We start from the raw sequence: 26,372 nt of genomic DNA on the forward strand, positions 1-26,372 counted from the left end.
CTCTAAAAGTTTCCCAGCTCACGGATTCTCGTTCAGTAAGTGTTTCTTCAGTGTGATCGGTCCAAAAACGTAGTTATTCAAACCAAAATGTGAAAATAAACAACAGAAAACAGACAAAAGAACTATTCTTCTCACCCTTTTATTAGAAAAAAGAACTCGACTGTTCCAGCAACAGTCAACCATGCCCAAGAAAATTACATTCATATTTGACTTAGTTATGAAACAACAGATTTCAGTAAGAAAAGTCTTTATCCCAAAAATAAAACCTTTATCTGTCCGACCTCTAAAAGAGAGGAGATTTAGCTGAAGCCAATCCAGTTACAATTGCACTGTAAAAACAACCAAATCCAGATTCTACAATAACATGAAATAACATTGAACCAGGAAAAACAAGTATAACATACAAACAGTGTACTCAAAGAAGATCAGAATAAGATAAGAACAAACAGACTGAGAGCGCCATGTTACATATATTTTAGGTGTTCTTCACAGCAGGCAATTAGCATCTCAAACAGGTAGGACGAGAAGCATTAAAGTGTAATTTAGTGCAGCACATTCATTTGGGTGTGAAAAATGGCTGCAAGTCAGTTTGGTGTTTCACTGCAATAATTTATATGCATTCTGGCTTTAAATGTTAAGCAAATATCCATATTTTGGCATGTATTTGCATAGAAAGTTTGAAATAATTCATTTGTTGCTCACTGTGCAGCGATAAAAAGCTGACAATTTGAATTTGTCTCTCCAGATTTCTTCAGTAACTTAGAAAAACTTTCTGTAACTAAGACAGAAAAAGAGCAAACTGTAAAATCGAGATAATTACAGTAAAAGAAACTTCACTTGTGCAACGGGAGTAAGCTGAGGCCTGTGATGGGATCTGTGATACATCTCTCCACCAACTGGAGATACGTGAGGTTCTCCTGAGTGTTGGGGTCAAAGAAGCCCTTGGTGTCATCATCAGCATCAGATAAAATTTTGTTCATTTCTTCATCAAAGTAGCCTCTCTGGTATGCCACCTGTACGGGGACTCTGTGACTGTGAACTGGGTCAATGATGCCTCCTGTGGCAATCTGGGCTTCAAGGAGACGAATTCCATGATCTTTGACAATGAGATCCTTCTGCAAGGCCTGGAACAAAGAGATTGTGTTTCCAGTGTAGGGATCCTTGTACCCTGTAACTGCTCTTTCTGCTGAAAGCAGCTTGTTTTTCCACTCACTGCCAACTACACGTTGAGCCACAGCTTCTTCAACGGAAAGTTTCTTGTTGTTAACCGGGTCAATGACAAAGCCGGTGGCAGCTTGAGCTTCCAACAGAACCAGAGAGGTACCAGGAGTCAGCAGGCTTCTGCTTTTGGCTTCATAGATACTCAGAGTCTCTTTGGTGGACTGGAGGTACACTCCTGCGATGCTGTTGGTTCCTTCAAGGTACTTGCGCACTGAGTCCATTTCACTCACTTCTGTCACTGTGACTTTTCCAGCTGTAAGTTCTTTGTAGAGACTCTCATCAATGATTTTTGATTCCAGCAGCTCAGTAGCAGTGACATCTTTTCTGATTCCATGGAAGTTTTCCACCTGACTGGTCTCTGTGATTGTTGTTGTCGTGATGGTAGTTTTAGTTGAGTTGCTGTCCACTGTTACTACAGGAGGTGGGCATGTGACGATGGCGGAAGATGAAGTTGTTATGGTCTTCTGTTGAATGATGGTCAGGATGATCTCCAAAAATCTTTCGACTGTGATTGTTCCAGCCTTGTACTGCTGGACAAGTTCTCGTCTCTTCTCCTCAGTGATGTATTTGGAGTAGAGCAGATCCCACAGAGACACCGTTGTTCCTTGGTATTTCCCTCCTGCTCTGGTTGTTGTAGTCGATTTGAGAATCAGTTTTGTCGCCTCGTCAACAAAGAAATAAAACTCGCCTTTCTTCACGATGACCAGCAAACTGAGGCCTGTGATGGGATCTGTGATACATCTCTCCACCAACTGGAGATACGTGAGGTTCTCCTGAGTGTTGGGGTCAAAGAAGCCCTTGGTGTCATCATCAGCATCAGATAAAATTTTGTTCATTTCTTCATCAAAGTAGCCTCTCTGGTATGCCACCTGTACGGGGACTCTGTGACTGTGAACTGGGTCAATGATGCCTCCTGTGGCAATCTGGGCTTCAAGGAGACGAATTCCATGATCTTTGACAATGAGATCCTTCTGCAAGGCCTGGAACAAAGAGATTGTGTTTCCAGTGTAGGGATCCTTGTATCCTGTAACTGCTCTTTCTGCTGAAAGCAGCTTGTTTTTCCACTCACTGCCAACCACACGTTGAGCCACAGCTTCTTCAACGGAAAGTTTCTTGCTGTTAACCGGGTCAATGACAAAGCCGGTGGCAGCTTGAGCTTCCAACAGAACCAGAGAGGTACCAGGAGTCAGCAGGCTTCTGCTTTTGGCTTCATAGATACTCAGAGTCTCTTTGGTGGACTGGAGGTACACTCCTGCGATGCTGTTGGTTCCTTCAAGGTACTTGCGCACTGAGTCCATTTCACTCACTTCTGTCACTGTGACTTTTCCAGCTGTAAGTTCTTTGTAGAGACTCTCATCAATGATTTTTGATTCCAGCAGCTCAGTAGCAGTGACATCTTTTCTGATTCCATGGAAGTTTTCCACTTGACTGGTATCTGTGATTGTTGTTGTAGTGATGGTAGTTTTAGTTGAGTTGCTGTCCACTGTTACTACAGGAGGTGGGCATGTGACGATTGAGGAAGATGAAGTTGTTATGGTCTTCTGTTGAATGATGGTCAGGATGATCTCCAAAAATCTTTCGACTGTGATTGTTCCAGCCTTGTACTGCTGGACAAGTTCTCGTCTCTTCTCCTCAGTGATGTATTTGGAGTAGAGCAGATCCCACAGAGACACCGTTGTTCCTTGGTATTTCCCTCCTGCTCTGGTCGTTGTAGTCGATTTGAGAATCATTTTTGTCGCCTCGTCAACAAAGAAATAAAACTCGCCTTTCTTCACGATGACCAGCAAACTGAGGCCTGTGATGGGATCTGTGATACATCTCTCCACCAACTGGAGATACGTGAGGTTCTCCTGAGTGTTGGGGTCAAAGAAGCCCTTGGTGTCATCATCAGCATCAGATAAAATTTTGTTCATTTCTTCATCAAAGTAGCCTCTCTGATATGCCACCTGTACGGGGACTCTGTGACTGTGAACTGGGTCAATGATGCCTCCTGTGGCAATCTGGGCTTCAAGGAGACGAATTCCATGATCTTTGACAATGAGGTCCTTCTGCAAGGCCTGGAACAAAGAGATTGTGTTTCCAGTGTAGGGATCCTTGTACCCTGTAACTGCTCTTTCTGCTGAAAGCAGCTTGTTTTTCCACTCACTACCAACCACACGTTGAGCCACAGCTTCTTCAACGGAAAGTTTCTTGCTGTTAACCGGGTCAATGACAAAGCCGGTGGCAGCTTGAGCTTCCAACAGAACCAGAGAGGTACCAGGAGTCAGCAGGCTTCTGCTTTTGGCTTCATAGATACTCAGAGTCTCTTTGGTGGACTGGAGGTACACTCCTGCGATGCTGTTGGTTCCTTCAAGGTACTTGCGCACTGAGTCCATTTCACTCACTTCTGTCACTGTGACTTTTCCAGCTGTAAGTTCTTTGTAGAGACTCTCATCAATGATTTTTGATTCCAGCAGCTCAGTAGCAGTGACATCTTTTCTGATTCCATGGAAGTTTTCCACTTGACTGGTATCTGTGATTGTTGTTGTCGTGATGGTAGTTTTAGTTGAGTTGCTGTCCACTGTTACTACAGGAGGTGGGCATGTGACGATTGAGGAAGATGAAGTTGTTATGGTCTTCTGTTGAATGATGGTCAGGATGATCTCCAAAAATCTTTCGACTGTGATTGTTCCAGCCTTGTACTGCTGGACAAGTTCTCGTCTCTTCTCCTCAGTGATGTATTTGGAGTAGAGCAGATCCCACAGAGACACCGTTGTTCCTTGGTATTTCCCTCCTGCTCTGGTTGTTGTTGTCGATTTGAGAATCAGTTTTGTCGCCTCGTCAACAAAGAAATAAAACTCGCCTTTCTTCACGATGACCAGCAAACTGAGGCCTGTGATGGGATCTGTGATACATCTCTCCACCAACTGGAGATACGTGAGGTTCTCCTGAGTGTTGGGGTCAAAGAAGCCCTTGGTGTCATCATCAGCATCAGATAAAATTTTGTTCATTTCTTCATCAAAGTAGCCTCTCTGGTATGCCACCTGTACGGGGACTCTGTGACTGTGAACTGGGTCAATGATGCCTCCTGTGGCAATCTGGGCTTCAAGGAGACGAATTCCATGATCTTTGACAATGAGATCCTTCTGCAAGGCCTGGAACAAAGAGATTGTGTTTCCAGTGTAGGGATCCTTGTACCCTGTAACTGCTCTTTCTGCTGAAAGCAGCTTGTTTTTCCACTCACTGCCAACCACACGTTGAGCCACAGCTTCTTCAACGGAAAGTTTCTTGTTGTTAACCGGGTCAATGACAAAGCCGGTGGCAGCTTGAGCTTCCAGCAGAACCAGAGAGGTACCAGGAGTCAGCAGACCTCTGCTTTTGGCTTCATAGATGCTCATTACCTTCTTTGTAGATTCAACTCTGACACCTGCTATACAATTTGTAGCTCCAAGGTATTTCTGAATTGTTTCCATTTTCCCAACATTTTCCTCAGTCACTTCCCCTTGTATAATTTGGGTGAAAAGTTCCTTTGAGATAATCTTTGACTCAAACAATTCACTGGCTGAGACCTGCTTTCTTAGCCCTTTGAACTTTCTTTCTTTGGATGACACCTCTGTAACGATGACCATCAGTATTTCAATGATCTCATCTATTGTCATGGCTCCTGTCCTGTACTGTTGTATGAGCTGCTCCCTTTTTTGTTCTGATATATATTCAGAAAGCAGCACTTCCCACACTGTAATGTCTTTGTTTTTAAATTTTCCTGCATTCATGGTGATAGTTTTGTTCTTCAGTGCAAGCTCTACTTGCTCATCTGTGTGAAATACATGAGATTCCTCTGTATGCAGTGGTAGAAGAAGAAGCCCAGTTTTAGGGTCTTTCTCGCATCGATTCATCAACTGAAGGTAGGAAAGGTTTTCTTTGGTGTTTGGGTCAAAGAATCCCTTTGCCTCATCAGTGGGGTTCAACAGGAGTTTGTGAACTTCTTCATCCAGATATCCCTTTTTAATAGCAGCATGAACAGGTAGCCTGTGGCTCTGATTTGGATCAGTGATACCTCCAGTTGCCATTTGTGCATCAAGAAGTCGAAGTCCATCACGCCTTTGAATCAGCTGTTCATTCATGGCTTCAAACAGTGATATTGTTGCGTCTGTGTATGGATCTTTATAGCCAGTGACAGCTCGTTCAGCTAAGAGAAGTTGCTCGTGTACGTCTGGTCCAATTACATTCTCTTTTGCAGCGTCATCAACAGCATAGAATTTGTTCTTGAGAGGATCCATGACCCATCCTGTTGCAGCCTGTGCTTCCAGCAGTACAAGTGCAATGCCAGGTGTCAACAGATCTTCCTTTTTTGCTTCATAAATGCTCATTACTTTCTGGGATGGATGAACCTTAATTCCAGCAATGCTTCTGGTTCCTTTCAGGTATCCACTCACAGGCTCACCTTCAGTTACTGTTTCAAAGGTGAGTTTTCCATCTTTCACCTGCTTGAATGTTTCTGCATCAATGATATCCGAATCCAGTAGTTGTTGTGCAGAAACGTGCTTTCTCAGGCCCATTGTCATCTTGGGGGTTTCACTCTCGAGTTTTTCAATCGTGGAAATCACTTTTGTGATTATATTTTGTGTGGTAATCTGCCTAGTTCTGTATTTTTCAATGAAGTCAAGCCGCTGATCATCAGTGAAGTACCGAGACTGGATCAAGTCCCACAAAGAAACAGATTTTCCTGAATAGCACCCTACAGACATGCTCAAAGTTGTTTTTTCAAACTCTTGCTTTATTTCCTTGTCAGTGTAGGTCTTTTCCTTTGTTGCTGAAGCTTTTGGTTTGTCATTCAGTGGCAGGAGACACAGTCCAGTTTCTTTATCTTTCACACATCTGTCCAACATCTCCATGTAGGTCAGATTCTCTTTTGTCTTTGGGTCAAAAAAGCCCTTTGTGTCATCAGTTGGGTCTGTCAGGATCTGATTAAGTTCTGCATCAAAATATCCTTTCCTGTATGCAACCTCAAGGGGTAAGTGAAGGCACTTCAAGGGATCAATGATACCACCAGTTGCAATCTGGGCCTCAAGTAGACGGATGCCATGTTGCTTGACAATAAGATCCTTTGTCAATGCTTGGAAAAGTGAGATCTTTTGACCAGTGTATGGATCCGTGTAACCAGTGACAGCCCTCTCTGCAGACAGAAGCTTCTCATACATCTGCGGACCAATGACCTTTTCTCTGAGAGCTTTTTCTACTGTGAGTTTTTTGTTACTCACAGGGTCAACAACAAACCCTGTAGCCGCTTGTGCTTCAAGGAGGCAAAGAGCAGTGCCAGGTGTAAGAATGCCAGTTCTTTGTGCCTCATAGATACTGAGTTTCTGATTGGAGGGTTGTAATATCAATCCAGCTACACAGCTTGTCCCTTGTAGGTAAGTTCTCACACTGTCGATTTTCATCACATCAGTGCTTGTCACCTTTCCATCGACTAAACTATTGTATGTTTTTCATCCACAATTCCAAGATCCAAAAGATCCACAACAGAGATTTCTCCTCTGAGGCCTTCAAAGTTCAGCCCTGCTTGCTGTTTTATCTCCTTGCTCTCAACAATCTCTAAAATGGTGACAATTAGTTGCTCAATTGTGATTTTCCTTGACTTGAAGAGTTTGAAAAACTCCTGTCGTTTGTCCTCAGACAGGTACTCTGAATTGATAAGGTCCCACAGTGTTGTGTGCTTGCCCTTGAACCTGCCATACTTGACAGTAACTGTTGTTGTTTTGAATGTTTCCCTCATATTATCATCTATGTTGATTTTGCTGCTCTTGCTTTTAAGAGGCAGGAGGCATAGACCTGTACTGGGGTCTGTCACACATCTCTCCATGAGCTGTAAGTATGTCAAGTTTTCAAGGGAGTTGGGATCAAAGAATCCTTTGGTGTCATCACTTGGATCATCCAGGATTTGATTCATTTCTTCATTAAAGTAGCCCCTCTTATAGGCCACATGGACAGGAATGCGGTGGCTGTTCACTGGGTCGATGATTCCACCGGTGGCAATTTGTGCTTCCAAGAGCCGAATTCCATGATCCTTTAGGATGAGGTCTTTTTGCATTGCTTGGAACAAAGAGATTGTTGTGCCATCATATGGATCTTTGTATCCGGTGACTGCTTTCTCTGCTGAACGCAGCTTTTGACAGATGTCTGGCCCGACGATCTTTGCTTTAACAGCATCATCCACTGAAAACTTTCTGTTTCCAATAGGATCAATGATGAATCCTGTTGCGGCCTGCGCCTCCAGTAGAATCAGAGCAGTTCCTGGCATCAGCTTTCCTTTCTGTTTAGCCTGGTAGATGGTCATGATTCGAGAATCAGGAAGCAGAATGCCTGCAATGCTGCCCTTCCCCTTTAAGTACACATTTACATTTTCATCTTCTACCACTTCCTTCACAGAGGTTTTTCCCTTTTTCAGGTCCTCCAGAACCTTCTCACTAATGATATCTGCCTCCACAAGTTGTTTGGCTGTAACCGTTTCCCTAATACCCTCAAAGACAACTTCAGTTGTTTTCACAGACTTTTCTATCACTTCTAGAACTGTTGTAATGATAATCTTGATACTGAGCTTCCCTTCTCTGTATTTTTGAAAGATGTCTTTCCTCTGGTTTTCGTCAAAGTATTCTGACATCAGAAGTTCCCACAGAGAAACTGTCAATCCAGTGTACTTTCCATACATCACCTTCACCTTCTCCTCTAGAAAAGCCTTCTTTGTTAGGTAATCAATGAAGCTGAAATTCCGCCCATCTGACTTATCAATGAGAGGAAGGAGGCACAGTCCAGTCACAGGATCAGTGACACACCTCTCCATCAACTCCAGATAGGTTAGATTGTCTTCTGTGTTTGGGTCAAAAAACCCTTTTGTGTCATCGCCTGAATTGTTTAGTATGGCGTTCATCTCTTCATTGAAGTAACCTCTCTTGAAGGCCACTTCTGTGGGAAGTCTGTGACTGTTGACTGGGTCTATTATTCCACCTGTAGCGATTTGTGCTTCAAGAAGGCGGATCCCATGTTCCTTAACAATGAGGTCTTTAGACAGTGCTTGAAACAGGGAAATAGTTTCACCTGAATATGGGTCTTTGTACCCAGTAACTGCTCGCTCAGCAGAACGCAGCTTGGCATGGTATTCAGGGCCGACAAGCTTGTTCTTGAGAGCTTCATCCACAGTGAACCTTTTATTTTCCACTGGATCAATCATGAACCCAGTAGCAGCTTGTGCCTCCAGTAGAACCAGTGCTGTTCCAGGCATCAGTATGCCTTGCTTCATGGCTTGATAAATGCTCATTCTCTTATTGGATGACAGTATGGCAATACCTGCGATGCTACCTTTCCCTTCCAGGTATTCTTTCACTGTTTCCATCAGCATTACGTCCTGCGTTGTGGTCTTCCCCTTCTGTAGATCATCGTATGTCTGTTCGTCAATGATCTTTGATGCGAGGAGTTCGGTGGAGGAAATGCCTCTTCGCAGACCTTTGAAAGTGATGCAGACAGGAAGGAGCAGCAGGCCTGTGTCCGGCTCCACGGTGCAGTTCTCTACAAGGCGTTGGTAGCTCAGATTTTCTCGTGAGCTTGGATCGTAAAACACTTTGAGCTCTGACATCTGGTCATTGAGCAAATCTTTCTCATAGTGACCTTTCTGAATTGCAGAGTCAACTGACAGATTCGTCTTTTCGACAGGATCAAACAGGCCTCGTGTGGCTATCTGTGCTTCCAGCAGCCTCAATCCATAATCTCTTGGGACCAAATCTTTCTGTATAGCCTGAAATACAGATATTATTTGATTGGTGTAGGGGTCTACATACCCACTGATGGCTTTCTCTGCTGTGAGAAGTTTCTCTTTCATTTCTGGTCCAACTACTCCCTCTTTAACAGCTTCTGCAACGGGAAGTATTCTGTTGTTTATCGGATCCACGATGCCTACTGTGGAAGCTTGTGCTTCAAGCAGGGCTAACGCAGTCCCTGGCTTGAGCAAACGTTTTTTCATTGCTTGATATATCGTCATCTTTTCCTTTGATTTCTCCAGGAATATGCCAGCCACAGGTCCGTGGACTTCTGTGCAGCCATTTTGCTTTACCTCCGGGTCCCGACTGTTGGAAAGCATCTTGGCCTAGAGGGCTGTGTAAACAGAAAAAAAATTGATTAGATTAGTTTGGATATTGCATCTCTAGTATTGTAAGCAATATTAAACATATTCTATATCAATAACAACACTTCTTATATAGAAACTGAGTGTAGCGTTGATTTAGCTAGCAGTCCTAATAAAAACATCCAATGACTTGTTACTTTAACTCAGGTATTTTTATTTTCAGTAATGTATTGTACTTTTCTACTTGTCGCCCCATTTATTCACGTTAAATTATGTTGTTTTCCGAGCAATATCTAAAAAAAGAACTTCACTAGGGATTAATAAAGTTTTATCTCATCTTCATCTCTTATTATAGTTTTTACCAGCGTTACTTTACACTAGCACTGCCCATAATGCATCTAAAATGTAGGTGTTGCACTGGCAAGACGCATTTATTGCTAGTTTACGCATCAAGCAGCACAAAGTAGTGGAAGGTTACACTTGTGCCATCTTATATTGTGCAAAAAGAAATCCAGCAATTAGTCCTACTTTCGATTCAACTTTGTGGCCATTTTGGAAGATACAATTTATGGCGGTTATAATTTGTGTGGTGTAATACAGTGACAGGTACAACACAATAACGTTCAGCAACACTGATAACTCCTACCTCCAGTTGACACCTCTTGAACAGTTTCAACAAAAGCGTGTGTAGTGTATATCCATATATTTGTACATGTGGATGCACAAAATAACATGGCAGGTTTCTTTGCATTTACAAAATTGTTAAAGTATTTATCATATGTAAATTATTGAGACTTTCTTCAACCAGGGCAGGATTCCATTTTGATATTTACATATTCTCTTGTAGTTGTTTAACAGATCTTTGGTTTTCCCTCATAATGCGCTATCGAATTAATTCTACATGTTTGACACTATAGATGTTGTTAGTTGCTCACTAATTGTAGGATTGTATACTAGTGCTTCTGTGAAATGTAATGCAGTCCAGTACAACTTCTCTGCCATGAATTCAAGTTTTGCAAAGCTTCCACATTTTCAGATTTTGTTGACATAAACAAGGCCTGCTTTATGTCTATTATTGAGGTTGTAGTGGGTGGTAACCTTTTTGATGTCCATTAAAACTAAACATGTAGACATTTTATAAAGGTCAAATTTATAGCAGAGCTGTTGTATTGGATTGCATTGGATTTCACAGGTGTACCTAATAAAGTGGCCGGTAAATGTTTCCAATACTTGAGCACAATACTGTAGGTAAAATGTATAAATGAATGGTACTCAAATTCAGCCCCACTAGGTTTCAGGAAAATACAAAAGTAAAACAATATCTTTATCTCTTATCCGTGACTTCCTCAAAGATTGCCAGTCTAAAGAAATGGCAGTGATAATGGCAGTAAAGATATTCTGTTTTCTTTATAGAGAACTGAACTTGAATGACACCCAATAAATAGGTCTTGCTGTAGACGGTCAGTGTTCCAACTGCATATCAAACCTTTTAGTTTTTGACTCAGCTTCAGATCCTTCCGGTCGTTCCAAAATCCAGAATAAAGAACAAAGGTGCTTGATCTTTTATGGTCAGAGCCTCTGGGCTTTCGAACTCCGTCCCTGTAGAGACAAAACAGCACATTTTATCTTTATCTCTTCTGTCTTAATCAAACTAAGCTTGTGATTTGATACCGTCATTATTTTATGATCTGTGAAAAAAAGATACTGTAACTGAAGTTACATTTTTGTTTGGAAAAGAAATGAACTGTCTGCTCGTCCCTGGATATGTTTCACAACCATCACATATTTACTTTGGCATGACACGATGTAATGTGTCAAAACTGGAACAGACAGACGCCCAGTGTTGCAACAACAGGCATGGGAAGACTTAAACAGAGACAACTGCAAATACAAAAGCTATGTAAGAGTAAATATTCATTGCAATCCCTACACCATGCAACCAAACATAATGAATAATAAAACACAGAGAGCTTTCTATTGCAGACAGCAAAGGATGGACTTTGGACATCTAGTTGACTTTCATTTGATGTCGTAGCAAAAAAGACTGAAGAGTTAAAACCAGCAGATAGACATTCTGTACTAGACAGTGTGGCATAAAATTATCAACTAAAAGCTACTATCTTGCTATCAGTGGGTATATTAACACACTATGAAATAAATGCATAAAGCTAAACAGCACACCTCCCAGACCACTAGCTCCTCTAAAATGCAAAAACACATACAGGTCATTCCATGTCTATTTTGCAGCATTTTCTTTGTGGAAATCTGTGGAGCAGCATTTTAAGTGCCATAACTTGAGAAAAAAAGTAGCTAGAGTCCTGAAATTTTGTAGGCTCATTAATATGTACATATGTTCACCAATGGTATAACTCTGCTTTGACAGAAATATACAAACTCAGGACTCCAGCTATATTATTTCTCATGTTTTGGCACTTAAAACGTTGTGCCACATACTGGAACAACAACAACAAAAAATAAGAAATGATGCAAAAATCAACTCTCTTTAGGAGTTTTAACTCTAAAACTAATTTTCCCTGCAACCCCAGACTTTACACATGGTCAACTCAGTCAGTATCCACCACTTTAACGCTTTACGCTTCAGTGCGTCGTAGGTGTACCACCGGCGGTACACCTACTAATTTGCATAGGAATTTCAAGAATGTCCGACGGCTGCAAACCCGATTATACAAACACTATACGCCGATGGAAAGCTTAGATTCTCATGAATCCGCCGGTATAAACCACTTTCAGATGTGATTACCACAGCGGGTGAGAAAAACACATTTGTCCGACAAAAACAAATATTCATCCATCCGTTCTCTATACACGGCTTCAACGCACACAGCGCGACTCACATTTCCGGGTTTATTATTACACACACAAAAAAAGATTCCACAAAAAACGGCCATAATCCAACCTTTTACATCAGATGACACAAGCCAGTAAACTATTTTGTCCAAAACATGTCCTGAAGTCGGTATAAAATCCACGAATCGGTCGTTTTCAAGGAAATGCACCTCGCGATGTGCGTCCAATATTCCCTGTATTTTTCGTAATTTTTTTTATTTAAAAATAGAATATTAGCGATTTTTTCTACTGAAAACGGCTGGAATTGACTGAAGCTTAAAGGGTTAAAAAAGACCACATTGAAGATGGCTGGGCGTGGGGCATTCACACAATAACATTGACACAGATGGTTTTTAATGTTTGTTTTCTACTTCTTTCTCAAGGAAACTCTCGGCCCACGTGAAAAAGCATTAAAAAGAGTAAAGTATCATAACAAGCATGCCAACAGGCGACAATATAATTACAACCCTAAAACCATGTTGGCTTGTCACACCTGAACAAAAAGCTAATAAAGGCACCAGTGGGCTACCATCAATGGTGCAAAGAAGAAATGGAAAATGGAAGCAGAAAACAACAACAAAAGGGATAAAGAACAAAAGTCAGACAAAAAACAAGAAAAACAAGACAAGATATTACAAAAATGAGACACAAATCAACAAAAGCGAGAAACAAAATGACAAAAAATGAGACAAACGACACAAAAGACAACAAAAAAGAGACAAAAATTTATAAAATGACAAAAATGTGAAGAAATGACAAAATCGAAACAAAAATGGCAAAAGCAAGAACTCAAAACAACAAAAAATAGACAAGCGAGACAGTTGAGATGAAGAAAAAACTCAAAGCGACAAAAACAAGACAAGAAAACAACAAATAAAGTAAAACACAAAATGACAAAAATGAGGCAAAAACACAAGTGAGACAAAAGGAAACACAAAACGACAAAAAAGGGACAAACAACAAAAGTCAGACAAAAAACAACAAAAACAAAATATTACAACAATGAGACACAAATCGACAAAAGAACAATGAACAACATCATATTTAACTTCATGATTCAAACAACTTGTCATTGTCTTGAAATTATTTCAAATTGATGGTTTTACAAATTTACAATTTGCATTTAAAGCTCGTGTCTGGAGTTTCCGTTTGTTTTCAATTTATGTATCATTGTTTAACAAAGCTTAAATGTGTTAGTCTAGTTCGATACTATAATATAAAGTTAGTATGACGCGATATGAAAATTTATTCCTGAGCTCCGCCTTCCTCTCATAGACCCCCATGTTATTCCAAAAAGCGCCGGTCGCTGCCGACCAATCAAGTTCGAGCTTCAGCTTTGTCATGCTGTCAATCAACGGTTACGCGCACAGCAAGCAAGCCCATGCAGAGGTGGGCGAGCTACGCACTACGCAACCGCGCGCACATTTGTTTTGCTTGTGGAGGAGAGAGCATCAGGGATCAGCAACTTCCAGAAAAGTTACCAATCCCACGGCTTGTCAGGCCAAGAGACTGCAGGATGTTTTTTGGCTCGGGGTGCTCGCGTCGCTCCCCGACCACGGCCTCCATAGCCCGCCTGACGGCTTCGTTTAGATGCCCAACCTCTGGAGGAAGATGTTGGGGCGTCTGGGACATACTCTTCGTCAGAGGAGTCATGCAATTCTGAACTCTAGATAGAAATAAATAAACAATGTAACACATATACACGCGTAAATGCACTAAGTTTGATAAACAACGTCATCGAGAGGGATACACGAGCGTGTTGTTGCTGGCATTTTCATCTGCCCAGGGACTACAGTTGGAAATTAGCTTTATAGCTAAAACTGGTACATTTACAGAAATGTTGATTAATGTGTACTGTCCCTGTTGAAATAAACTAATAAAATAAAAATAAAAATAATCACAAGCGTGCACAAATAAAGGGGCGTCACTAGGTATCTTGCGAAATCAGAGGGAGGGAGGGACCAACAGTGTTTTGGGAGACGCTGCGATTCAAACTCCGGACAGCAGCTATAATGTCTTCTCTGTCATTTTTCCACTTTATAAAATCCTCCTGTGGGCCGGATTGGACCCTCTGTGGGGCCGGTTTTGGCCCGTGGGCCGCATGTTTGACACCCCTGATCTACAGCATAATCCAAACTTCACAGTGATAATCTGCATTTGCATTTCACTGCACTGCTTATCAGTAAAATCAGAAAATCTATCATAAACGATTAATCTGAATCCAACGTTGAAGCATAAACATAGAATGATAAAAACAGGAAGTGAACTTATCGAGGCAGAATCTTCAAGTCTCTCATGAGCAGCTACTGTGCTGAAGAAACATTTACAAAGGTCTCATGACATTCCAGTTTGAAAACGTCTATTACAGTGGCATAAAAAAATGTGAGGAGTGTACTGTTATGTAAAAAAACAAGGACTCTGTGCAGATGTTCAGGTGATACGTGACTGTTTTGTGCTGTGCATGATGTCAGCGTCGCCCGAAGGAGCAAACCTAATCATTCTTAAGGAAAAAAAGGGTGTGGAGGGGAACTCAGCCATGACAACTTCACAAAGCTGCTGTAAGCCTACACTGAGAGAGTAAATCTGGATCTGGGACAAGGCTCTACTGTTGGTTCATGTGGAGATTTAGTCTGAAAGTAGTACAGTTATATTGATGAGCTTCAGCACCTGAGATTAGGCTGTCATGTATAATCTCAGTGGACTAAAGGTGTGCTTAATGTGAGGTCATTATCTTCTGTTGATGACATCACAGCTCCAGGCCCAGTAAGTCAAACTAAAACCTGCGTGTTTGTACAACAGCAGCAGCTCTGCGGTGCTTCGGTATCTCTTTCTGCAGCTGCTGCCCGACTTTGTCAATGTTTGAATGTCTTAATGATGCTGAACATTCACTTTACATTTATTGCGCCATGTGAGTTTGCTTATCAGACCATGAAGTCAAATGCAACAGCTGCAGAAAGCTGAAGAGTTTCCACACCGCTAACAGAGCTTCAGTGTTTGCAGGACTTACAGGTAAATCCACCGTCCTGCACTGAAGGTGATGGTTAAATACATAAAGAGTGGAAACATGTTTAAACACAACAGAACATATGTCTGTATTAACATTTACACTACCGGTCAACAGTTTGGGCTCATGTAGAAATGTCCTTATTTTTGAAAGAAAAGCAGTTTTTATCAATGAAGATAACATTAAATGAATGATAAATCCAGTGTAGACATGGTTAATGTGGTAAATGACTATTCTAGCTGGAAAGTTTTAATGGAATATCTCCATAGGGGTACAGAGGAACATTTCCAGCAACCATCACTCCTGTGTTCTAATGCTACATTGTTAGCTAATGCTGTTGAAAGGCTCATTGATGATTAGAAAACCCTTGTGCAGTTATGCTAGCACATGGATAAAAGTGTGAGTTTTCATGGAAAACATGAAATTGTCTGAGTGACCCCAAACTTTTGAACGCTAGTGTGCTTCTGGATTGTTCTCTGTTGTTAATGTAATCAAAGTTTATACTCCTGTCCTTCTCTGGAAAAGAACTCTAAGGAGCAATAAAAAAACACCCGTTGGCCCCTTTATTAGGCACACACAAAGGCGGAGTTGTGTTTATTCAAACACCAGAGCACACCTAGAGTATGTTCATGGTTGAGTTGTGGCTCCTGTTGCTCCTTTGGTATGTTTACATACGTCGATCAGCTGTGACTGGCCACATGACCGAATGCTAGGCTGACTGTCTGAGCAGCTTCATCATCCTGAGAGGAATATCAGCTAAACATCAACGAGTGATGATAAACGATAATGCTTAACAATTCCACTTAGTTGTGCCGAGCAAATGAACCTGCATTTCAAGCATCTGCAGGGAGGAAGAGCTGCAGAGTTCAGGCTGATCTAACGGATGAAAGCTTTCATTTCCTGCAGGATCTGTGGACGCAGCACAGAATGGTTCAACTGGCTGCTTTGTTGAGTTTCTTTGTAACTGCGTCACAAATAAATAAACAAATGTATGAAGAATAAAACCAGCTGCACACCGGCTTGGCAGAAAAATAACAGAATCCATCATGTTGCACAAAGTTTGAGGGTGGAATGTTTTCTTGTATGCATTTTACACTTTAGTAAAAGGATTGCAAATGTAAATGTTACCTTTTTACAAAACATCACTAACAACATAAACTCGCTGAAGAAAAATAAGTTCAATTTCAACAATACTATGCCTCAGTTTATCGTTTACATATTACAACTTCCAGTTCACAGATTATCTATAAAAGAACACAACATTTAGTCACAGCTATCTGAGCTGAACGATACAGGATTTTACTTTATGATCAAAATGACAAGTCAGGCAAAAAAACAAGACAAAATATAATATAAATGAGACAGAAAATGACAGAAATAAGACAAGAAATACAAGTGAGACTAAAAGGAAACACAAAAAGACAAAAACTACAAAGAAAATGAAAAACCAAGAGACAAACGACAAAAGAGGGACAAAAAACCGACAAAAAAACAGACAAAATATTACAAAAACGAGACACAAAACGAAAAAAGCAAGAAACAAAATGAGACAAACGACGCAAAACAATAAAAAAAGAGACATAAAATTAGGCAAAAAAGTTACATAGTGACAATAAATGACACAAATTAGACAAAAACTGACAACAGCGAAAACAAAAACAACAAAAAACAAACAAACAGAAGAGAGACAAAAAACACAAAACGACACATACGAGAAAAAATAATGAATAAAGCAAAACACAAAATGATAAAAATAAGACAAAAAACACAAACAAGACAGAAAGGAAGCATGAGACGACAAAAACGAGAAACAAAACGAAAAAATATGAGACAAACAATAGATGTCAGACAAAAAAAGACAAAAAACAACAAAAACAAGACAAAACATTGCAAAAATGAGACACAAAGATACAAAAAAACAGACAAAAACACAGGCAAGACAAAAAAGGGACACAAAATGACAAAAATAACGAATAAAGTAAAACACAAAATGACAAAAATAAGACAAAAACACAAACGAGACCAAAAGGAAGCACGAGACGACAAAATCGAGAAACAAAACGAGAAAAATATGAGACAAACAGATGATGGATGTCAGACAAAATAAGACAAAAAACACAAGCGAGACAGAAAGGAAGCATGAGACGACAAAAACGAGAAACAAAACGAAAACAATATGAGACAAACGATAGATTTCAGACAAAGCAAGATAAAAAACACAAGCGAGACAGAAAGCGGCCAGTTTTGGGCCGCGGGCCGCGTCTTTGACACCCCTGCTGCAGATGATATTAGAATACAACTAAAGACAAATATACATCCATCCTCTATACAGCGCTTTATCCTCACTAGGGTCATGGGGGGTGCTGGAGTCTATCCCAGCTGACTCGGGTGAAGGCAGGGGACACCCTGGACAGGTCACCAGTCTGTCACAGGGCTACATATACAGACAAACAATCACACCTACGGACAATTTAGAGTTATCAATTAACCTCAGCATATTTTTGGACTGTGGGAGGAAGCCGGAGTACCCGGAGAAAACCCACGCATGCACAGGAAGAACATGCAAACTCCATGCAGAAAGATCCCAGGCCCACCCCAGGATTTGAACCGGGGATCTTCTTGCTGCAAGGCGAAAGTGCTAACCATTACGCCACTGAGCAGCCCGACAAATATACAGAAAAACATAAAAAAAGCAAATGCAGACGATGCAAACGGCTAACGTGTCCAGAAACGTGACAGTCCAGTAAAATGCACTCAGTGCTTTTGGTGACTTTGCTGGATTCTATGAAGTGTTTGTTAGTTGAAGGCGGCGTGAAGACGTGTTTCTGACCTTTAGTCCTCCATATTTACATACATGAGGGCTGTAGCATTAAACACACACCCCTCAGTACAATTCAGTCCTGCACAACAATAACCGTGACCTTAGCGCCCAAATGCATAACTGACTTAACAGCTCTGTGATCGTGTAAACCGATTATAGGCATCATAAAAGCCAAACTAAACGCAGCACATGACCCTGTACAGAAACACTACAGCCCATTATGTGTTTGTAATCTATTTATGATGCAATTAGGGCTGCAACTTAGGATTTATCTTCTTTTAACCAACTGATGAGTCCATAAAACATTTAAAAACTGTCCATCCAGCTTAAAAACCTTCCAGCCAACTGTCTGTTCTGTGGGTTTTATAGGTAGAAAAGCCAAATGTCTGCTCTGTGGGCATTCTAGTGTTAAGGTGACGTCTGTTTTGTCTATTTGAGGTGTCTACAAACTGCAAAACATTTAGTCACAGGTATCTGGAATTTTACTTTATGATCAAAACGACAAAAGTCAGACAAAAACAAGAAAAACAAGACAAAATATTACAAAAATGAGACACAAAAAGACAAAAACAAGACACAAAACAACAAATAAAGTAAAACAAAAGAGGACAAAAATAAGACAAAAACACAAGCGAGAGAAAAAGGAAACACAAAACGGCGAAAGCAAGAAAAAAAAGACAAAAACATGAGACAAACTCCAAAAGTTAGACAGAAAAACAAGACGAAATATTACAAAAACAAGACACAAAGCAACAAGTGAGAAACAAAATGAGACAAACCACATGAAACAAAAAAGCAAAAAAGAGACAAAAAATGAGTCAAAAAAGATACAAAGCGACAAAAAGTGGACAAGCGACACAAGTGAGAACAAATGTTGGACCAACTGTTGAAAACCACCAAAATATAAAGTTGACTTTGATGGTAAATGAGAAAAATCTGCAAATTCTGACATTTTACAAGCTTGAAAAATGACTCCAATAAAAAATGACTAATCAAATATGTCACTTCATTTCCTGCCACTGCAGCTCTGGTTCGACTCAGGACTGATTATTCTTTCAACAAGTCTGAACTAAATAAATATTTTCTGACAGCAAACTCTCAGAAAGCGAAACTGATCTGCTGACAGTGATTTATTAGTGAGCGTGCAAAAAAAAGTCCGATTTTCTCACAGAATGCTGAATGACTCTGACGTGCGTTTAAACCGTTGTTAAAGTTCACCTACTTGTCTCAGTGAGTTATGTGGCTTCTAACTTTCGTCAGCCAAGAATCTGTCTGAGTGTCAAGCAGATTTAAGCGCTGATAACCCGTCTGCTTGTAAGCCTGAAGCTACAGAGCCACCTCAGGACCAACACCCAGCTGCAAACTGTTGGGTCCCGTACAGTAAAAATGGCAGGTTCTATCACAAGCTGTGATGACTCTAAATAATGCACCTTGATTCTAATATGCTTTTTTATTTTCTTATTAACTATTTATTGGATCTTAGTGCTTTATTCTGAAGTATTTTATGTGGCATTTGTTCTCTGTCCTTTTCACTGTCCTATTTTCTCCTGTATTTGGTCTTTTTAGATGTTGACAGTGCACTTTGAGCTTCTTGCACCTCTTTCCAATGTGGTTTTCTACTGCAAATGGCAAATAACCTGAACTGAACTAAACTGAACATATCGGCTGTTATCATTGAAGTGCATTCCTGACACCCCTCAGCAATAAATCCCGATAAATGAGGAGGTGTAGTTGTTGTAGTTGTTGCATAACCTTGTGTTTTGTAGCTGTAAGTGGAAAATCTTGGATTGTGACTGTGTAAACTACCCAGCGGGTGATGTAGACGCGCTGTTCAGACTTGTGGAAAGATTTCAAAAGTAGGGTAAAAAAATTTTTTAAAAATTGCGGTCAGAGGTAATCTGTGAGGAATGTTTGCTTTCTCTTTTTTATCACAGGGTGTTGGCCGGCAGTGCAGAGTGGACAGTTATTTCTTCACTTTCAACATGACTTTTTCAGCTCCACTCAGACGTAAGCAGGCTACAGTGTTAAATATGCAACTAGAAATAAATTAAATGACACTTTCAGCCACAGAGAAAGCTTTAGAAGCTTTTCATTCAGAGGGAAATAAAAGAAATGACTTCACCACCAAGCATAAGAAAGCACAATAATTCTGCTCTTACCTGAAGTGTCGGGGTGTGAAAGTCAGCGCTGCTTAGAGGTTGGTCTCAGCTGGTTTGAGACATCCCAACAACTCTGCTAACTGCTGCCTGGTCAGATATACAGCAGGTCCAGCTGTTAAGCACCTCCCCCTGCTGAAGAACAGCCTCCTCTGCTGAGAAGTCAAAGCCACCGGAGATCTCTTTGTGCTGAGCTCAGGATGCCGGGAATTCCAGGAGACTTCCTCAGAGGGAGTTCATTGTACTCTGAAACAATAACAGCAAGCAAAAGTCGTCTTTCTCACTGTACTAAAGGTGAGGAGATGTATTTAACCAACACTAGGGATTAAAGATTGTGACTTACCCGATTCTAATGTGCCTCAGAGGTGATTCTGGTCGAACATGAGGGACTTCAGACTGCTTTGTCTTTTATTGATGCACAGCTAATGATTTCTCTTTTCACACACTGAAGGGAAGAAGTGACGCTTATCTTCCTTATCTAACCAGTCAGGTTGTGATTACAGGGAACTTCGTCTCTGCATGAGAACCACTCTCAGGTTTGGCGGGTTTTCAGATATGAGAAGCAGAGAATCCAGCACAGGTCGGAGGGGCTCGGTCTTTTAGTCACTAACGATTTAAAAATCAAACTGCGTCACAAAACAGACAAGATGCACAGAAAACAGCTGCTGTTTGCTGCAAAAACCAGATGCAAAGACATGAATCACGTTACAATGACGACACTAACAGCCGCTGACTAATGCAAAGGTGGTAACTGCGTGAAAAGCAGGTGAACGCATCGACAGGTGATGAAGAAATCCCACTTAATCCTGTGTGGGAACAGTACAAACTCACCTAAGCAGTCACCTTGAAAAAATGTTTTGTCTGTTTTTAAGATTAGAGAGAGATTATTCATCTAATTAACACCTTATGCGACTGTTTTCCGGGCTGTTGTTGTGTTCCAAATAGAGGGTACTTCATAAAGTAGCTGCAGTACCTGGTTTTACCACCAGCTGGAACTCTTACTGTTTGATAGCGTGTTGTGAAGCTTAGCACCTACCTGCCAAAGCTCTGCTTAGCGGCTAAATGAAATGAGCTAAAACTGCATCACTGTGGGCTAGCAGCTGATAATCCACGCCATTGGTGCAGCCTATGTCATGTGACCGCATTCTGAACAGGCTGCACAGGAGGGTCTTGACTTAAGTCGGAATTCTGCTGATTTTCGCCGTAAGTCAGAACTCACATACAGCGCCCTCCATAATTATTGGCACCCCTGGTTAAGATGTGTTGAAAGCCTTAAAATAAACTCAAATTGTATTGCAGAAGCATATTCTCACATTGAAAATTTTAGAAAACGTATGATAGGAGAAGATTAGGTGCTGTTTTGTTGGCAAAAGGGGGCTGTACAAAGTATTAACATCAGGGGTGCTGATAATGTGTGATTTTTTTTCTCACTGAATAAATGCACTTGAATTAAAGGTTGGATTTTCCTCTTTTTTTCATTGTGGTCCTATATTATTTAGAAAAAAATGAATTTATTAGAACCAAAAGAACACATCTTAACCAGAGGTGCCAATATTTTTTGAGGGTGCTGTAGGTATATAAGAACCTATGTCACTCATCTATGCTAACACTGTGGTAAAATCAGACTCCTGGACAGGCCGATGTTCGTCGGTTTTTCGCCCTGTTCAGGCCAGGATGAAGTGCAGGGAGCAGGAGAGCGTACTGCAACGCACAGGGTCTGATCCTGGTGAGACGCAGGAGGAGCCCGGCCAGGAATCACCCCACAGAGCCCAGTCCCTCTATGCAGTAGAGTCTTCCAAGCCCTGCTGAACAATCCAACGGAAGCGGATTAAGTGGCCTCCAGCTAACAGCCGGGCAGTGTGGTCACAATTTGACACCGATGTGTGCCAGATCCTTGAAACCACAACCAAGGGGGAGGAGGACCGGTGGTTGGATATGATGACAACGATCATAGTCAGTTATGAGACTGAGAGATTTGGCCTCGTTGAGAGCAGACACAACAAGTCCAACTATACAATGAACTGTAGAGCCACTCAGATTCACAAACTGCGTCAAGAACTTCGAAGCCTCTGAAAACAGTACAAGATGGCTTGCGAAGAAGAAAAGCAACCACTTGCTGAGCTCCGCAACATCTTGAGGAAGAAGCTCATGACGCTATGCCGGGCAGAGTGGCACCGAAGGCGAGGGAAGGAAAGAGCGAGGAAGCGTGCCGCGCTCATCTCCAACCCTTTCACCTTCACCAAGAAGCTGCTGGGGGAAAAGCGTAGCGGCAACCTTCTGTGCCCAGTTGAGGAGGTGAACTCCTTTCTGCACAACACCCTGAGTGACCCAGAGAGAGACCAGGAGCTTGGGCCTCAGAAGGCCCTCATAAGCCCACAACCTCCAACAGTGGACTTTTTATTGAGAGAGCCCAGTTGGACAGAGGTTCAGGAGGTGGTGAAGGGAGCCAGAACAGCTTCAGCCCCAGGCCCTAGCGGTGTTCCATACACAGTGCGCTGCCTGCAACTCCTTCGTCACCTTTGTAAAATCCTCAGGGTGATCTGGCCCAGAGGAAAAGTTGCAGATCAATGGAGATGCCCGGAGGGTGTGTGGATCCCCAAGGAAGAGAACTCCAAGAACATCAGTCAGTTCAGAACCATCTCGCTGCTTAGTGTCGAAGGCAAGATATTTTTCAGCATATTGTCACGACGGCTAACGGAGTTCCTCCTGAAGAACAGTTATATTGACACCGGCTGTTTGGAATATACGGGAGTGGTTATAAAACTCATTAGGGAGGCCCGCGAAGGAAAAGGAGACCTCACCGTACTATGGCTGGACCTTGCCAACGCGTACGGCTCTATACCTCACAAGCTTGTAGAGCTTGCCCTTCAGCGACATCATGTGCCCAGTAAAGTCATTGACCTCCTCCTGGATTATTACAACAATTTCAGGCTAAGAGTCGATGCTGGGTCAAGCACATCGCACTGGCATCGGCTGGAGAAAGGTATAATAACAGGCTGTACCATCTCAGTCATCCTTTTCGCCCTTGCCATGAATATGATTGTCAAGTCAGCAGAGGTAGAGTGCAAGGGTCCGCTGATGAAATCAGGAGTACGCCAGCCACCAATAAGAGCTTTTATGGACGACTTAACTGTCACCACCACGTCGGTTCCGGGCAGTAGGTGGATTCTTCGAGGCCTAGAGAAGCTCATCACCTGGGCAAGGAGGCTTTAAGCCAGTATAATCAAGGTCTCTAGTGCTCAAGAGGGGAAAAGTGATGGATAAGTTCCGTTTCTCACTATATGGAGCCACCATTCCATCTATCACGGAGCAGCCAGTTAAGAGCCTCGGGAAGAATTTTGACCGAAGCCTTAAAGATTCTGCCTCCATTCATAAGACTAGTAAAGAGCTCGAAGCATGGCTTATCCGAGTGGACAAATCACGATTGCCAGGGAGGTTCAAAGCTTGGATTTACCAGCATTCAATCTTGCCACGGATCCTGTGCCCCTGCTGGTGTACACAGTCCCTTTAACAACAGTCGAGGCCATGGAGAGAAAGATCAGCAGCTATCTGCAGAGATGGCTTGGTTTACCACGCAGTCTGAGCAGCTCCGCTCTGTTTGGCACCAGCAACATCCTGCAGCTCCCATTCAGCAGCCTTGCTGAAGAGTTCATGATGACCAGAACATGGGAGGTACTGCAGTACAGGGAATCTAGGGATCCAAAGGTGGCCTTGGCTGGTATTCAGGTGTGAACAGGCAAGAAATGGAGTGCAGACAAAGCTCTGGAGGTGGCTGAGTCGCAACTGAGGCAGAAGGCGCTGGTGGGGGCTGTAGCCATAGGGCACACAGGGATTGGCTACTTCACAGCAACTAGGGTTGAAAACCCCAAAGGTAAAGAGAGGCAACATCTCGTTCAGGAGGAAGTGCGGGCAGGCGTGGAGGAAGTGTGTGCAGGCAGGATGGTGGGAATGGGACAGCAAGGAGCATGGACTAAATGGGAGAATGTTCTACAAAGAAAGATCACCTGGTCCAACATCTGGAAAGCAGACTTCCATCAGATCAGGTTCTTAGTCCAGGCTGTCTATGATGTCCTACCAAGTCCAGCCAACCTCCATGTCTGGGGCAAAACCGAAACACCATCATGTCCCCAATGCTCCGGACGGGGATCCTTAGAACACCTTCTCAGCAGCTGTCCGAAAGCCCTTGGAGACGGGTGCTATCGCTGGCGCCACGACCAGGTGCTTAGGGCAGGTGCTGACAGCTTAGCCACTGCTATCAAAACCATCAAAGGCCACCACCAGCCAAAGACCATTATGTTCCACAGAGCTGGAGAGAAGCCCAACACTCAATCATGGGCAAAGTCTGGTCTCCTCACCTCCGCCACTGACTGGCAACTGGAAGTGGACCTTGGCAAGCAGCTGAAGTTCCCAGCCAGGATAACATCAACCCAACTTCGACCAAACATAATCATACTGTCAGATTCCACCAAGCAGTTGATCATGCTGGAGCTTACAGTGCCCTGGGAAGAGCGTATGGATGAAGCTAATGAGAGAAAGCATGCTAAGTACCAGGAGCTGGTGGCAGAGTGTAGGAAGCAGGTCTGGAGAACTCGCTGTGAGCTGTTGGAGGTGGACTGCCGAGGATTTGCTGAGCGTTCATTCAGCAAAGGGTTTACGCTGCTAGGCCTCACTGGTGAGGCAAAGAGGCAGGCTATTAGATCCGCAACAGAAGCTGCAGAGAAGGCCACAAGATGGCTATGGATCAAGAGGGCAGATCCGTGGGGAAATGCTGCTGGGACACAGGCTGGGGTCTGATCAACTCTGGTCAGGTCGCCTGGGCGAGGGTGTCTGATGTTGAAAGATCCGAAACACCCAATGACCCCAGGTTACATCACTGATGATGTGTCCCAGCGCATGTATCTTCCAACTGAGCATTTTATTATCTAATTTCACTTTCATGGAGATGGCTCTCCTTTTCTTCAAAGCGCTGCCATCAAAAGAGCCTGATTTATGCTTGGGAGCCATAATGAAGGGCAAAGAGTTTCCAAAAAAAACAGCACAAACGAAAGAAAGCGAATGTTGCACAATCCAATGTGGTGTACAACTGGCAAATGTAAACAAAGTCATCTTCCTCAGATAGCGCTGTGTGATGAAGAACGACGGAACGAGATTTTCTTCTTAAATTTATGGGAGATGGCGATGAAACCATGAAACAACACAGGTCGAAGACGTTGTAAACCGAGGACCTACTGTACACAGAATGATGTCCATTCAGTTCATTTAATATCAAAGTTTGATTATCTATTGATTGATACAGCTAAATATCGACTGAGAAATGTGTTTAAAATATACATCCCTGATTAAAAAAAAGTTCAAAGAAGCGTTACTCTATGAAAGAGCTGAAACATTAATCAACAATAATTGATTGGCTGTAAATTCTTAAATTAATCAACTATTTTTTCAATTGATCAATTGACGCAAGTAATATTATTAAAATTCGATGTTTCCAGCTCTTTGATTTGTGTATTTTCTGGTTTCATTCCTCCTCTGAAACAACACTTGTGTCATCCTGAGCTCTGACTAACTCTGATCGACATTTCTCACTATTTTCTCACATTTTAGAGCAAAGAACCAATCAACTGTTTGAGAAAATCATCAACAGATTATTTGTCAAAGAAAATAATCTCTAGTTGCAACTCTACTGTGTGACATACACTACCAGTCAAAAGTTTGGACACACCTTCTCATTCAATGTTTTTTATTGAATTATTTTCTATTTTGTAGATTAATACTGAAGATATCAAAACTAGAAACATAAATGTGGAATTTTGTTGTGAACAAAAAAGTGTTTATCTTCAGTATTAATCTACATTGTAGAAAATAATACAAATAAATAAAAAGCATTGAATGAGAAGGTGTGTCCAGACCTTTGACGGGTAGTGTACTTCATGACTGATGATGATAAAACTTTACAAATAAAATAAATGTCCGCCTCAGCTATGAAAAACCACCATCTGAATTTTACAAAAGAAAATGTTGCTTTTCTTTAAAAGTGGGTAGTTTGCAGAGTTTTACATTTCAATAAGACTTCATTGGCATAACCTTCAAAATACTTAAGAAATGCTCGTCAAGCCAAAAACAGCCTGGCAAACGGATGTTTGAAATGCCAAATGCCAGTCAGGTGTGGACAGATGCTTCATTAACAATGGATAGCAGCTGACAGGTCACACTAATTAAAGCCTGATCTTT

At 41.9% G+C, this 26,372-nt stretch overlaps 1 protein-coding gene and 1 pseudogene across 1 annotated transcript; one reads left to right on the top strand and one right to left on the bottom strand.

Annotated features, from left to right (window-relative positions):
• Positions 1-123: 123 nt before the first annotated feature.
• Positions 124-20,289, bottom strand: eppk1 (epiplakin 1). Its single transcript, XM_051955513.1, is given in 4 exon segments — positions 124-6,685; positions 6,688-9,345; positions 10,803-10,915; positions 20,148-20,289. Coding segments are annotated over 2 exon segments (8,496 nt in total). The 5' UTR covers positions 9,332-9,345; positions 10,803-10,915; positions 20,148-20,289; the 3' UTR covers positions 124-833.
• Positions 20,290-22,067: 1,778 nt separating this feature from the next.
• LOC110969495 (uncharacterized) lies at positions 22,068-24,977 on the top strand (annotated as a pseudogene).
• Positions 24,978-26,372: the final 1,395 nt, after the last annotated feature.

Source organism: Acanthochromis polyacanthus, chromosome 11 (assembly GCF_021347895.1).
Source record: "Acanthochromis polyacanthus isolate Apoly-LR-REF ecotype Palm Island chromosome 11, KAUST_Apoly_ChrSc, whole genome shotgun sequence".
Classification (NCBI taxonomy): Eukaryota; Metazoa; Chordata; class Actinopteri; family Pomacentridae; genus Acanthochromis; species Acanthochromis polyacanthus.